Below are 17,493 nucleotides of genomic sequence, written 5' to 3' on the forward strand. Positions count from 1 at the left end.
ATAATAAATTTCTACATAAATTTAAAAATTTGTAAATAATTCTATTTTATAAAAACTAACCCCATTAAGGAAATCTGCTGCCTACATTAGGGAAAATAACTCAGGAAATCAATTAAAAATTACAGATCTGACCCAATTTGAGTAAAAATTGACTCAAATTATAACTTACATATCATATAAAAATGTAAGTCGGTATCCGAACAATATTTTTTATAAAAAAATTATTTTGAACTAAGGTCTGACCTAGTTTAATATAGAATTAAAAATAATTTTAAGCAAACTTAACTTACATAAAAATAAACTCGTTAAAATTTACGAGTACATATATACAATTATTAATATAAAATATAATTATAACCCATGATAAATATAATTATAACCTATTTTATTTCGAAAATTGACTGTTTACCTATAGTAAATTTTTTTACGCAGATTGTAGATGTTGACTGCCATGCCATCTCTTGCCACCAAAAATATTTTAATAGTTTATACACGAATTTCCTAATAGTACATAATAGTCCTAATACACGAACCAAAGTTCATAAATTTTTAATCTTATATTTTATTGAAGTTCCTATCGAATATTCGAGAAATTTTTAATAAAAAAAATGCTTATTCATATTACAAAATATATTTAGAAGGGCTAAAGACTTTGGTTTTCACATTTTATAAACACGAATTTAAAATATTAACAAAAAATAATAACCTCACATAGGATCGTTACATAAATTTGTAAATTTTTTTTTTTTTTAAATTTATAAAATTTAAGTCTTTAGCCCTTTGTAACATCATTTTGAACATGCATGCAAATTTTCAGGTCATTTTATAGAGGGCAACATAGAAAAAACTTTGTTTAAAAAAATGTCGATAATCTTCATATGACTATAACCTCTTAATAGTTAATCGCCACAGATTCCATCCAGATGTCACTTAAAATTGTATTTCTCTTCCCTCTCTCATAATACTCTTTGGTATGCATATGAACTAGAAATTATAAATAAATCTGGACTATCAACATATTTGTGATATGCTCATGAATAGTAAAATAAATATAAGATCGATTCAATAGTAAAATGTAGTGTTCAAAAATGTTTTTATGATCAATACGTATTTAATTTCATTCAATTTCAAAATTTTGATAAAATTCTAATACATTTAATACAAACCTAGGTATAAAAATCTATTAATAACACTGGTCAACAAGATTTTTTTTTTGTCACGTTGATGCGATAGATCATTTCTTATAGTTTTTATGGTACTAAATTCGAATTCAGCTTCAGAATTTCTCTAATACATCCGTTTTTCAGTTATATTCGAAATTCTGTAACACCATGTAATTCTTTTCTTACATGGAAATTGGAAGCCTTCCTTTTCCTTCCCTCTTTCTATAAAATACTTTTTGAATCTTTCCTATATCCATTTTGACCTTCGAGAAATCATATGATAGTTATTATAGTTAAAATACATGTTGAAATGTATTAATAAAAAAATATTTAGGTATAATTAATTAATTTTACTAATATATTACCTATTTATTCTATTTCCTGAGATTTTGGAAAAATTCAAAATGGCTTTTGAAGGGGAATTAATGGTATTTTCTGATAGCGTAAATTTTTTTGAGAGAATAAATTATTCACCGTTGAAACATAACTTCGATTTAGCGGAAAAACAAGTTTTTTCATATTAAGGGGCGAATTTCTCGAAAACGTGACGTGCTGACTATTAAATTCATGTTCAACACCTCAAACCCTGCCAAAAAGTAAACTTATGCTTCTGTGACAAAATTTGTATTGATCAGTGTAATCAACTATGGCAAATATAGATTTAGAAGAAAATAGATTCAAACTTTGAATTTGCTTATTTTAAAGTATCGTTTTAATGGACAAAGGATCATTTCATAAAAAATCGAATCACCGTTTGGATCGAAATTTAGAACAAAAAAGATTTTTCAAAACTGTGGCAGAAAGTTTTGAATATTTATCTGAATAATTAAATTGTCTCCACTGTAATAAAACTACTACTACTACTCTCTTGGTAAAAAAAGGATTGATTATCTATAGAGCAGTTAGAAAAACCAGATTAATTACACAATAACACTAGTTTTACAAAAAAAAAAATTCTTTCTTTCCTAGATGGCTTGTTTTATCGATTATAATATAAACACATCTGCTTTATTATTGGGAAAATCACTAATGAAGCCAAGTAGTCAATGTAGGAATCATAAACAGGTATTGAAATAAATACCACGATACTCGAAAATAAATTGTATAAATAATTTTATTTAAAAAATATAATTCAACAAGTGAAAACAAACAATTGACTGAGTTAATTGTTGAAATACCATGCATAGTCAGTGTTGATTTCTTTATCACATTACACATACAAACATGTGACACATACATAACTGATAATCAAGTATAGTATGTACATATTATAAAATTCTCGCCTAATTGGCGCCCTCACGGGTAAACAGTGATGTTTACGAAAAAATGTTTCAAACAAAAGTTGTTTAATTTTTGATAAGGAACATTTTTTATATTTAAACTTTTATTCTATCTCTAACGGTTTACAAGATGGGTCCTACGACCCAATTGACCTATGATGTTCATTTGCGAACTTGACCTCACTTTTTACGTCCCGAGTACGCTGTAAAAATTTCAGCTCGATATCTTTTTTCGTTTTTGAGTTATCGTGTCCACAGGACGGACAACCGGAAATGGACTAATTAGGTGATTTGACCTATGACAAAATTTTTTTCCTAGCATCATTATTTTTAAGCGTTACAAACTTGGGACTAAACTTAATATACTATGTATATTTCATATATACATGGTATAAAATACAGCCGAATTGAGAACCTCCTTCTTTTTTGTTTGAAGTCGGTTAAAAATGGCGAATGATTCTGTCATGAAGATGAAGGTTATAAGAAAGAGAACGATCGCTATAGAAAATATTGTCCCCGAAATATGGATAAAATAAGTGAGGCGCTGCGACCGCTAAGTAGTATCAATAAAAGCGGGCTGTTGTGCGCTAATTTGAAATGATATATCAATTTGTACATTATGCAACTAACTTCATCTACTTGTACTCATAAACAGCTAACTTCGCAGATACTACTTCTTGATGACAGCGCGGCTGGTGGCTGAAAAATGAACTATAAATTATACAAATTTTCAGGGACAGACGCGCTAATGCTTTAACACGTAGCGATCGTTCTCCTTCTTTATAACCTTCATGGCGGTATTGAAGAATATCCACGGACGTATACGTCCGTGAGAATATCCCAAGATATTCATAACCTTCATGGTTTATAGTCTGCTTTATAACCTTCATGGTCTGTTCAGCTGTCATTATAGGTTATGTTTACTGGAGTTGTGAATTAATGCTTGAACCTTTTGATAAATAAGTTTTCGTGATAATAATATTAAATATTAAACAAAATGGCAAATAATTCATTTGTTGATACAAATAATTATTTGTTTATTAATAAAGATAATATTAAAGTTGAAAAAGAATTACATACAGAACTAATTATTAAAAATGAAATATTAGATGAAACTATTTTAATGGAAGGTGGACACATTACAAATGAAGAGGAAGGCAGCAACGATAGTGATAGTGTTGTGAGTGTAAAACATGAACCTGTGAGTGATGAAAATGATAAACAATTGTACACAATTAATTATGAAAATATTAAACTTGAACAAGAATTACATACTGAACTAATTATTAAAGATGAAACTGTTTTAGAAGAAAAATCATTTATATGTGATGTTTGTAATAAAACATTTACTCAACAACATCATTTAGTTAGACATAAACTAATTCATAGCGGAGAAAAATCATTTTCATGTGATGTTTGTAATAAATCATTTACTCAACAAAGTATTTTAGTTTCACATAAACGAATTCACACCGGAGAGAAACCATTTTCATGTGATGTTTGTAATAAAACATTTAATGTGAAAAGTCATTTAGTTAAACATAAACGCATTCATAGTGGAGAAAAGCCATTTTCATGTGATGTTTGTAATAAAACATTTAATGAGAAAAGTAATTTAGTTGTACATAAACGTATTCACACCGGAGAAAAACCATTTTCATGTGATGTTTGTAATAAAACATTTACTTATCAACATAGTTTAGTTTTACATAAACGTATTCACACCGGAGAAAAACCATTTTCATGTGATGTTTGTAATAAAACATTTAATGAGAAAAGTAATTTAGTTGTACATAAACGTATTCACACCGGAGAAAAACCATTTTCATGTGATGTTTGTAATAAAACATTTAATATGAAAAGTAATTTAATTAAACATAAACGCATTCATGGTGGAGAAAAGCCATTTTCATGTGATGTTTGTAATAAATCATTTACTCAACAACAACATTTAGTTTCACATAAACGAATTCACGCCGGAGAGAAACCATTTTCATGTGATATTTGTAATAAAACATTTACTTATCAACATAGTTTAGTTTTACATAAACGTATTCACACCGGAGAAAAACCATTTTCATGTGATATTTGTAATAAAACATTTACTCAGAAAGGTTGTTTAGTTTCACATAAACGAATTCACGCCGGAGAGAAACCATTTTCATGTGATGTTTGTAATAAAACATTTACTTATAAATGTGATTTAGTTGTACATAAACGTATTCACACCGGAGAAAAACCATTTTCATGTGATGTTTGTAATAAAACATTTAGTCTGCTAAGTAATTTAGTTCGACATAAACTAATTCACACCGGAGAAAAACGATTTTCATGTGAAATTTGTAATAAAACATTTAATGAGAAAAGTAATTTAGTTGTACATAAACGTATTCACACCGGAGAAAAACCATTTTCATGTGATATGTGTAATAAAACATTTACTCAGAAAGGTTGTTTAGTTTCACATAAACGAATTCACGCCGGAGAGAAACCATTTTCATGTGATGTTTGTAATAAAACATTTACTTATCAACATAGTTTAGTTGTACATAAACGTATTCACACCGGAGAAAAACCATTTTCATGTGATATTTGTAATAAAACATTTAATAAGAAAAGTAATTTAATTTCACATAAACGTATTCACAATCGATAAAAGGTAGAAACAAATTTGTTAAAAAAATAATATCGCCGTTATTTAATTAATGCTCTTAATTAATGCAAAATGTTATAAAATTCTTTATAACCTTCATGGATTCTGTCACCAATGTTATAAATATCTTCGCAACAATAAGAAGCCGTTTTAAGACGTTTATCAGGGCAATTAGCAGCAATACACCATTGTTTTCTCACTTCATTATTTTTGGGAACGAAAATAAAATGTTTTTCCGGAGTAGTATAAGTTGTGTTACGACACGAAGGTACAAAACAATATTTGTAACTTTCGTGATTTGATGAAGTATCCATATTGTTAAAATCCACTTGTCCGTACTTATTTGTTAATTTTTTTCTTGGTCAAAAATTTTTTTAGGTTAATTAAAAATATATTAAATCATTTCCAGAGACTATATTAGTAAAAAATCCATAATTTCTATTGGTCGAAACTACCAAAAACATGGCTGCGTTAATATTACCAATTTGAATGTCCCGGTAATGTACTTTATTTCATTACACCACCAATAGATGTCAGGAAGAGTCACACTTTGCTTTTTCTGGAAAAAATGGATACAATTTTTAAAAAATAAAACCAAGCTCGATTGATTTCCAAAACTTGTTATATGGGGTAATTTTGACCCAAAAAGTATTAAAATCGGATATATTTTTTGATCGGGTGAATAGTTTTTGAGATAAGGCCTAAAATCTTGGGATTTTTGATGATATTTCAAAATCTATGCATTCAATAATCAAATTGGGTCAAAATTACTCTAGAAAATGATTTTTATCTAAATCGGAGACAAAATTTTCCGATTTTTTGGTTTTCAAGACAAGGCTTTAAATTTTGTACGAAAAGCTTTTATTTCGAAGTAATTCTAGAAACATGTCGATTTAATAAATTAAACGACATGTTTCTAACGTATCGACTTCAGAAATTGCCCCAGCGTATCACTTCTTGTATACCATTTAAGTCGATATCTCAGAAACTACTCGTCCAAGCGATAAAGTGATCCGATTATAGGGTCCAATTCACTCTAGAAATTCATTTTTGTCTAAATCTAAGTAGATCTACGAACTAGCGTCTTAGTATTATGGTTAGAGACTGCAATTGTTATTTGAATTCTGCTTTGGTGTTTGATGAAGCCAGCACCTACAGATTACATTTAAACGAAAGGTTAACTAAAATAAATTAAACAACGTATTAATCTTATTATTTATTAATCATTCATTATTATTAATTGAAATAAACTAATTAATTGATTAAATCACGAATTAAAAGAACGTAAATAAATATTTAAAACAATGATTACAATGTCAATATTTATAAAATTTTGTGTACTTTTTTGTATTTTTTTTAATAAACTTGTACTTTGATTTAATGATGCGTATTATTAATTATTTTATTTAATTTTAATTCCCCCAATCTGATTATAATACAAAGTTCATTCATCATTATGTGATATTTCCAATAATTATGATTTCATAATAATGTCAAGTACTTTTTGTTGTTTAAGTAGCATTGATTGTATATTGAATAAACTTTTTGATTTTCGGGTACGGTGATTCGAGAAAAAGTTGTTAAATCTCTGTAGTATTTTAAACTGAAATTTTGTTAAAATAAGTTTTCTATAAAATTCCATAGTGGCCACATGATTGGAAAAATTGAAAATGTCAGCGAATTCAAAATTCTACTAGAAGTCAGGGAAATGTCAGAAAATTTCGTGAAAAAGAAAAAAGCTAAGGAAAATTATTATTTTCGTATCAAAATTCTAAAATAATTATAAGCTATCCTATCTTAAGTTGGGCCAAGAAGTACATATCTACAAAATTTAATTGAACATCGGGACATGAGATTTTTATATATAAAGATTATATGATACCAACTTCGAAGCATACCCTATCTATTAACAAGTGAAAACAAACAATTGACTGAGTTAATTGTTGAAATACCATGTATAATCAGTGTTGATTTCTTTATCACACTACATATACCAACATGTGACACATACATAACTGATAATCAAGTATAGTACATATTATAAAATTTCCGCCCTAATTGTCGCCCTCATGGGTAAACAGTGATGTTTACGAAAAAATGTTTCAAACTAAAGTTGTTTAATTTTTGATAAGGAACATTTTTTACGTTTAAACTTTTGTTCTATCTCTAACGGTTTACAAGATGGGTACTACGGACCCATGACCCAATTGACCCATGTTGCTTATTTACGAACTTGACCTCACTTTTTACGTCCTAAGCACGCTGTAAAAATTTCAGCTTGATATCTCTTTTCGTTTTTGAGTAATCGTGACCACAGACGGACGGACGGACAACCGGAAATGGATTAATTAGGTGATTTTATGAACACCTATACCAATTTTTTTTTTGTAGCATCAATATTTTTAGGCGTTACAAACTTGGGACTAAACTTATAATACTATGTATATTTCATATATACATGGTATACAAACATACAACAGGCTTACATTTCGCTAAATCTTGATATTTCGATTACAACACAACCATCGTCAGCAGCTAAATTTATTCATGAACATTGCGGAAAAACCTCCCTATTTTACATTAAATTTATTTAAAAAAATTAATTTTTGTCACTTATTTTATAATAAATAATATTTTATACTCATATAGCGGATGTAAAATTTTTAATGTTATTTAATTTTAATTTGAACAACCATAGTTATACACGTCAGGGCCGTGTCCAAAGGTAATGGTCAAAAGTTCTCCCACATCGAACACATTGCTGTGAAAGTCACACATGCTAGAGATTAACGAATATATATAATCTTCATATAGAAAATTTAGAAAAAAGGCTGTAAGAATTAATGTACATATTTAATCTTACCATCTAAAAATGACTGCACCGTTTTCTAGACACTTCTCTAACTGAACTTTGTACCAAATGTATCAAGATGTATTAGGGGATCGGACTTACCTTTTTTTACCACTTCAGATGAAGAATTTAAATAGAAAACGAATAGAAAAGTGAAGTTGGTTTTTTAAAATCTTTACTTTAATATGCAAGATATGAACGTTTAAAATTCCTTATTGAACAAAGAAGAAGATACTCACTAGTGACGTCATACGTGGGTATCGCCATAGAGATTACATATAAAACTTTGTTTTGCTAAAAGGAGATGGGCAACCTTTGAATGCAATCTTTGATTACTTATAACTTTTTCGTTTTTAATCAATTTTTATTTCACTTTCAAATGTCATGGTATCAATTAATTGTCTAGTTTTACATTTTTATGGTAATATGGCCAATTCGACATCAGGATTATCCCCTGTTAGAGTGACTCAAATTAAAAATTATATATACGATCGGCAGTAATTTAATGCAATTATGAATGTTTTTACTGTATTATTTGCGTGAGGTGTCGATATAAATTGAAACGGTCCTGCACGCGATTACTCTGCAATCATTATCTGACCGTGTCCGTAAAACGTAATGAAATAAAAATAATAATTACATTTTTGTAATCAAAAGATAATCTGTGTCATGTAATTCAATCAAATCAATATAATACGTATCTGATGTTCATTTTAGATAAAATAACACTAAATGTAATTGAAAGTCCAATCAGAGATCATATCAGATTATTATATTATTTTTTTGTTTTTATATATTAAAAAATAATTTAGAATTTAGAAAATCAGTCATTAAATTGTGAAACTAATGAACGATTCGGAGCGGAAACTTATTACAAAATGGAAAATAGAAAGTTACTAATGTTAGGTGGTTTTGGTCTATGGTGTATTATTGGTGGTTTTATTATGTCGTTCTATCTATTGCCAAAAATTGTTCAGGGTGAAATTCAAAAAGTTAATATTTTTTGTTATTTAAACTTATTAGGATTAGATTTATTTGTAATACCCTGGTGAAAATATATTTTCTTCCTGTTGTCTAATTAAGTTTTTGCAGTATGTTCTGAAAAACAATTCTAGAAGAATGAGTCTAGAAGTCCGAAAAATTCTAAAACATTCTGAAAAAACTTATTAAGCAGTTTGAAGACTGCTTTTTTACAATTTTTAGACTCTTCTAGAAGACTTTTTTTGGAATTAGTAAAAGATTTCATGAAAATTTAGCTAAAGTGAAAGTAAGTAAGTTTTACAAGTTTTTAGACTTTCCTAGAAGACTTTTTCAGAATAAATCAGAGATTTAATTTTACATAAAAAAGTTAAAGAGTAATTTCAAGATTTCGGACTTTTCGCTCTAAAGAAAAAGGACGAGGAAAACAATATTTAATTTAAAGTAATATTGAGTACCTATAGTAAGGATCATAATTTCGAAAATGCAATTAGGCTAATACTTTTTCCCTAAAATTTTAGTTTAGCGTAATTACATTTTCAAAATTATGATCCTTGTACTCAATATTACTTTATATTAAACTAGCGACCCGCCCCGGCTTTGCACGGGTGCAATGCTGATACTAAATACACTACAGAAAAACTGTGAACGTTGTATATAAAAACATAGCGGCCCGCTCTGGCTTCGCACGGGTATAAAATATATAGCCTATGTGATTAAAATCGATCCAGTAGTTTTGATTTATTCATTACTGCCCGTGGCCCGCACGCGTTAAATTTGGAGTAAAACAATCCCCCTTTCCCTATACCATGAAGATTTCCTGCTATCTTTGGAATATCTAAATTCATACACTACATTTTTACTTATTTACTTTTTACATTTTTAACTATTAACCTCAAAAATAGCAGTACTTCTCCACTATTTAATGGATGTTATTATACATACAAACCTTCCTCTTGAATCACTCTATCTATTAAAAAAAAACCGCATCAAAATCCGTTACGTAGTTTCAAAGATTTAAGCATACAAAGGGACATAGGGACATAGGGACAGAGAAAGCGACTTTGTTTTATACTATGTAGTGATATTGTTATCCTCGTCCTTTTTCTTAAGAGCGAAAAGTTTGAAATCTTGAAACTACTCAAATTTTTTACGCCAAATTAAATCTATGATTATGTCTTCTAGGAGAGTCTAAAAACTTGTAAAAATGTCTTCATACTCGTTCTTCTAAAATTGTTTTTCAGAGCATTGCAAGACTAAATTAGAGTATTGCCAGAAAATATTACCACCAAGGTAGTCCCAATTTGATGTCAGCTAGAACATGATGCCCTCCATTAAAACCTGAACTTTTTTAAACCTTTCATGAAAGATTAAAACAGCGGCAGTTTTTTAATTATAATTAACGGGCTAATTAACTATATTTTCTTTGCATCAATAATAACGAAGTGAAGGTTTTCTTTGAAAAGGAAGCTGCAACTGCCCTTTTTATCAATTTCTAACCTCACCCAATCTCCGTTCCTCCATTCAAATAATATAAAATGATTGTTTTTTAATAAATAGAGGTAAAAATAATCATGTGGACAACCTCTATTATAGACGGATGTCCACAAAACAACGGTTAACTCGAACTTTTTCATTTATATTTGCCAATAGGAAATATTCATGAAGTTTTTATTTCACAATTTTTAACAAAGTATGAAAATACCGTAAAATGGATGACTAAAAGTGAAATTAAAATTAAAATCAGTCAAGAAATACGGATAATTTGAGCATTTTAAACAGAGAGTTCATTAGACAGAGAGTTCGGACATAGTATTTGACGTCATATACTATGTTTACCATAAGAACGTCATGCTAAATTCTATTTTGCTAGAAAGAGATACAAACAAATCTTTGATGGCTTTTATCTTAGTTGTTTTTATAGTTATTCGAAAAATAATTTTTCTCTACTGTTTGTAACATGAATGACCTTTTATTTAAGAAGAAAAAAAAAATTCGTGAATATTCCCTATTCCACTTTATTACTTTATATTTGTGTGACATGTTTCAACTCATATGATCATCCTTGAACAGTCAACAGTCAATTATTGCAGATTTACGTTTTATGCTTAGAATTTTGGAAGTAGCCTAATATAAATATGTTTTTTTAAACCCAGAAATTGGAATTGAAAAATGGTAGCGAAATGTACCCAATGTGGCAAAAATTACCAATCCCAATTATATTTAATGCGTACTTATTTAATGTAACAAATCCAAAGGAAATTAGTAATGGTGAAAAGCCAATTCTTAAAGAAGTTGGACCTTTTTGTTACAAGTAAGTCCTATTATCTACAATTTGCATGATTTATACGATTGCAAAAATAATGAAGTTGTTATACCAAGGTATACTAAGTTTAGTCCCAAGTTTGTAACGCTTAAAAATATTGATGCTATGAACAAAATTTTGGTATAGCTGAGCATAGAATCACCTAATTAGTAAATTTTTGGTTGTCCGTCTGTTACACGATAACTCAAAAACGAAAATATATATGAAAGCTGAAATTTTTATAGCGTGCTCAGGGCGTAAAAAGTGAGATCGAATTTGTAAACGAGCAACATAGGTCAAAAAATATACTTTATAAAAAATGAACAACCATTTCTATATACATTTATTTTAAATATTTTAATTTTATATTATATCCATCGAGGAAGTGAGAAGATACAAGATACTCTTATTACTTTGTGTGTAAGAGTGGCTGTCTTGCTTTGCTTACATGACTGTAAAAAAACAAACGATTGTGTAGTCAACACTGCCTATACAGGGTATTTCAACAATTAACTTAGTCAATTGTTTGTTTTCATTTTGTTTTTTTGTTTTAAGTTTATATAGAGAAAAAATTATTTTGGACGTTAGTTCCGATGGAAATCAAATTACATACAACAGTACTAGAATATTTTTTGAGCGGCACGATGAAGGATGCATATCAACGGAGACCGAAGTTACAATACTTAATTTGGCTTTAATGGTAAATTAAATTTTGAAGGTGCCCTTTTAAATAGAGATTAAAGTTAATTTTTTGGATTATTCACATTAATAGAAACTGTTTTCGGAAAGAAAAAGCCACCATAATTGTGGTTTTTTAAACTTTTCTAATTTATTTAAAATAATGCAAGCATTGATATTCAACACTTTCCATACAGGATATTTCAACAACTAACTTAGTCAATATATGATATATATTGACTTATAATATTTAAAAAAGGCCTCAGAAAAACTTTTAGAAGCAAATCATATTACTTTTGGGCAAAAGGTCTTTTCCCATTATTTCGACCCTGCTGAATCTGAATATGCCGGTTACCTACCCGAAGTATCGACCAGAAGTAAGATATTCAAGATGGCGGCCAGATTTATTACCGATAAGACAAGTTATTTTGAGATTCGCTTCCGGGCTATTGTGGATGTACATAATTTATCCTTTCGAACTACCTTCAAACCATTATCAGAACTAAACAATCAAATATGCGAAATTTGCAGTTTTCTCTTTTTTTAATTTTTAAAATTTGTGAGTGAACGATATGGACTAAAGACATCGTTCTTTGCTTATATTAAACCTAATTACATTTGCTTTAACATCTTTTCCCATGATTTCACCCATAAAATGAGTATTTTCCTCGATATCTGAGTCGAAAATAGACCAAGTATGAAAATTCGACTTTTTTCGAAAACAATGCCAATTTTCGGAGAGCTGTATCTCAGGAAGTATTAAATCTACAGAGCTGGTTTTGATCTCAAATTGTAGCAATTTTCTTCCATTTTAAAAACTTTTGGCATATGTTTTCTTAAAAAAAATGCACAATTTTGACTTATCTTGAGAAAACAAAAAAAAGGAGCAAAAATCTGGCCGCCATCTTAAATGTCTCACTTCCGGTCGAGATTTCGGTTGGGCAAACGGCATATTCAGATTCAGCAGAGTCGAAATAGGAGGAAAAAACCTTCTGCACAAAAGGGATATGATTTGCTTCTAAAAGTTCGATTTTCTGAAATTCTTTCTAGTCTATACGTAAATTTTCACTATAGGCAAAATATTTCTATTTTAAGGGAACTTATTCGTAAGCTCGTATTAAATTTCCCAAATAAACCAAAATTGATTATTCTATACAGGGAACTGTTCATATTATGCTGAACCTGATACCAGATTTTTTATCAACTTTCGAAGAAACAATACCACTCATGTTTCCAGGAATAAAAAATGTGTTTACTACAGCAAAAGCAAAAGATATTTTGTTTAATGGATTATTGTTAGATTGTTCTGATCCAGATGGAACTCTGGGTAATATAAGTATTTTTTTTAAATGGATTATTTCAAACATAAATGAAGAATTATGTTACAGGATTAGTATGTTCAAATATAAAAGGATTATCACCCCCACAAGTTTGGCAACTTGAAAATGGGCGCGATTATAAGTTTGCAGCATTAAAATACGTAAGTTATTCATTCATTTGGAAGTGCGATCTATTTCATGGATTTCTAATTTGAAATCTATGTTACTAATATCGCTGGTATACCGAGTTAGTCGAAAATGAAATTGTAATCACCATCGAAAACAAATAACTTGTATCAAATTTCTTCCCTTTGAAAAATTCGAAAAAAATTTTCCCTTAAATTTAAATGAAAATTGTTTTCTTAGATAATTTTCAATAATAACGAAAATCTTAGTCATTTGAACGTTCGATCAACGTATTTCACAACATTCGTCGGTAATTCTATGAATTTCTAAATTCAGCAATTTTGATATATCGAAAAATCTAATTTAGATCGATTTTCGGTCAACAGCATTGTTTTCGCCGGGTCTGGATAAGTCTTAGATGATGTTGTTTTTAAAATCCAAATAATTTTTGAAGGGAAAATCTCTTTGAAAAAAAATTCGTCTCGATTTGAATGAAAATCGTAAGAGAAGTAATTTTGTCCCAAAAATTACGAAAATCGTATTCATTTAAACGTACGATCAACGCATTTCAAGATATTACTCCGCCAATTCAGTGAATATCTAACTTGAGCTCTACGGAAGTGATATATCTTAATGTTATTTTTAGATGAATGGAACTAGTGAAGGAATATTTCGTGTCAATTCTGGAATAAATAGTCTCCAACTACTGGGTAATACAGAAGAATGGATGGGAGAAAATGCTTTAAAATATTGGCAAAGTGAAAGATGTAATGAAATTTCTGGCACAGATGGTTACATTATTCCTCCTCCAGAAACTAAAGAAAAAATAGTTTTTTTCCAGGTTGATCTATGCAGGTATATTTGTGAAATTCAAAAGATTAATAATAAATGTAAAATATTTATTTTTTCACCCAGACTCTCATCTATAATTGCTGTATAATCTACAATTGCTAAAATTTTTATCTGCCCTAAATGTTACTCAGTTCTTCAAACTTTGACTTTCAACATCTTTAAAAAACTTTGATGAGGACAGACCTTTCTATTAATATTAACTACTCATATTTGGAGATATTTTTCTGTGGGTGTATTGCAACCAATTTTGCGATATCTGAAGTAAAAAAAATGCACCTCCCTGAATATAATCCTGGCGGCGCTCACGTGCCTCTCCCAAAATAATAAGATTTTTCGCTTTCGAATTTACAATCACCTGTATCTCAATGTGAATTTGACTTAAATAGTTATTTCCAATTTCAGATCAATTGAATTGGAATTCGAAGAAGAGACAACATTGTTTAATTTGCCAGCGCGAAAATATATAACAACCCAAAAAACATTATCTGACATCGAAGAAAATAAATGCTATTGTATTAAACATAAAGATCCCGAAACGGAAGAAGAATCAATTCAATGTTTAAAAAGTGGTGCGCTCAATTTGACGCCTTGTTTCACAGCACCGGTGATCATTTCGTGGCCACATTTTTATTTGGCTGATGATGAATATAAAAATTATATTATTGGACTTTCACCGAATAAAACTATTCATGAAAATCATGCTTATGTCCAAACGGTAAGATCGTCATGGCGTATTCCAACGCGAATCTTGTAAATTAGAGAAAAAAGCCCACTTGTTAATGATTAAAATGTAATCAGGGCCATCTTTAACATTTTGAAGGTCATTGGGCACATAAGGATCAAGAGAACCCTTTTTGTAAAACTTCATTTAACAGCTATAGATCGAGAACCCACTCCATTTTCCGTGTCCGTCGATTGCGGGGCCCTGGGCATTTATCCAGAGTTCCTAGTAGAAAAGAAAGGGCCTGAATATAATACCTGACAGGATTTGCCTACAGACTCAAAAAGTACCTATCCCTCACAGACCTGTAGGCCATTGCAATCCGCCCAGACAGTTACAAGACTGATAATACGCTCTTTCTTCTTCTGTCATTGCAAAAATTGCATCATGCAATCCTTGATGGAGGATCTCAAACTAAAACAACTATATTGGATTTCTATCCTGCCGTTCTTAAAGAAGGAAGCTAGGTTACGCAGTGCCCAAAGAGGTTGAGGGTCAGATTGCATAAGGATCGATAAAAAGTCTTGATCATTAATTCAAAATTTTTTAGATGACTGGTATACCTTTGCGTGGGTATAAACGAGCTCAGATAAATATGTTTCTTATCAAAAACGAAGAAGTTTCGCTTCTAAATAATGTTAGCGAAGGATTATTTCCAATATTATGGATTGAAGAAGTAAATATACAAAATCACATACCTTTATAAATTTTCCATTATTCTTCATTATTTTTAGGGTACTGATTTGCCAGAAAACTTTCGTAAAATGTTAAAAGTTACATTTTCCTTACTAAAAATTATGGATATATTTAAACCATTTATAATCTTATGTGGATTTAGTTGTTTGATAATGGCGATTGTTTTATATTTAAAACAAAATAACATGCTGTGTTTTGCGAAGGATAATCAAATTTTTGATGTTCAAGATGATGATAAATCAATACATTTGCCACCACCAGGATATCCAGCTATTCAAAATCCATATTCAAATAATATTGAACATTTTAATATGATGAATGTTCAACGAAATATGAATGGTCTTGGCCAACAATTTGATGGTGTCAATCAATTTGGAATAAATCGACGAATTGCACCAAAACCTGCTGATGGATTTTTAAGACAATAATTTTCGAAACGATGTTTGAGTATATTCAAGTTAGAGTTACTTTCAAGTTCTTGTTAATGTAAATTGTCTCAACATAGTGTCAGAAAGTTATATTTTTTTTATTTTTCTTATAGGTGGATAAATCTAGCGGATTTTGATAATGAAATCGAAAAATTTTTGCAAATGGCTATTTTTTTTTGAACAGGTTTCTTTTGTTGTAAAAAACTACAGAAAAGAAGTTTTCCCGTTCCGACACAATCCCTGCGACTTACCGCATGGAGTTTTTATTTCTACTTTGTTTTCTTTGGTGACATTTTCTTTAATATCTCTGCTTTTATTAATCGGATTGAGACGAATAAAAAAAATAATTGTTTATTAACAATTTCCACATCGACTTTGCCTGCTATCCTGAACATAACAAAATAACCTCAAAATCTCAAGAAAATCGCTGTAAACTCTTATTTTCAACTTTCTCTGCTAACTTTTCGAAAAATGGATTGAGTTGAAAATCTAGAAAAATATGTAACTTATGATAAAAAAGGTGATAAGGATGACAAAAAGGTGATTTTAGACCCGATACATAACCTCAATTTTGAGAAAAGCGATTTTTTCTGAAAAATTTCAACAGCTCGTATAGTTCAGGCAAATCATCGGACTTTAATTTTTTTAAATTGTAGGTTTTTATACCATGTATATATGAAATAAATAGTGTCCGACCGAAGCTTCGACTTCGGCTTCGGCCACCTTCGGCCAAAAAACCACCTTTGGTCAAACATTCGGCTTCGGCCTGAATTCAGGCCGAAGCCGAAGCTTTGGCCGAAGGTTCTTAGCAAACGTCGGAATTGAACGAATTGTTCTAAATGTTATTATTTTGAAATAAATTTCAAGGTAATTTTTTTAATCATCTTTAGATTGACTTCTAGATCAACTTCTCAAGATCATAACCTCTAAATCAACTTGTAGAGATCAACTTTAATATTAAAGTTTTATAATCATGTTTTTAAACCTTCGGCTTCGGCCGAAGGTTGTGGCGATAGCCGATTAATCGGCTTCGGCTTCGGCCAAAAATCGACCTTTGGTCGGACACTAAAAATAAATCAAAGTATATTAAGTTTAGTCCAAGTTTGTAACGCTTAAAAATATTGATGCTACGAACAAAAATTTTGGTATAGGTGTTTATAAAATCACCTAATTAGTCCATTTTCGGTTGTCTGTCCGTCTGTCTGCCAACACGATAACTCAAAAAATGATATCAAGCTAAAATTTTTACAGCGTGCTCAGGACATAAAAAGTGAGGTCGAGTTCGTAAATAGTCAACATAGGTCTATTGGGTTTTGGGTCCGTAGGACCCATTTTGTAATTGTAAACCGTTAGAGGTAGAACAAAAGTTTAAATACAAAAAATGTTCCTTATAAAAAAATAAACAACTTTTTTTTGAAACATTTTTTCGTTAACATCAGTGTT

General features: G+C 29.7%; 1 protein-coding gene across 1 annotated transcript; it reads left to right on the forward strand.

The window, feature by feature from the left end:
* The first annotated feature begins 3,566 nt into the window (after window positions 1–3,566).
* On the forward strand, window positions 3,567–16,050 carry LOC123293062 (sensory neuron membrane protein 2-like). The gene is made up of 10 exons (XM_044873778.1): window positions 3,567–3,644; window positions 8,760–8,939; window positions 11,082–11,239; window positions 11,786–11,930; window positions 13,067–13,235; window positions 13,297–13,388; window positions 14,000–14,208; window positions 14,608–14,920; window positions 15,477–15,602; window positions 15,661–16,050. The coding sequence occupies exons 1-10, from the start codon at window positions 3,567–3,569 to the stop codon at window positions 16,048–16,050; spliced, it is 1,860 nt and encodes a 619-aa protein (XP_044729713.1).
* The last annotated feature ends 1,443 nt before the right edge of the window (window positions 16,051–17,493 follow it).

Source organism: Chrysoperla carnea, chromosome 2 (genome assembly GCF_905475395.1).
Source record: "Chrysoperla carnea chromosome 2, inChrCarn1.1, whole genome shotgun sequence".
NCBI classification, from domain to species: domain Eukaryota; kingdom Metazoa; phylum Arthropoda; class Insecta; order Neuroptera; family Chrysopidae; genus Chrysoperla; species Chrysoperla carnea.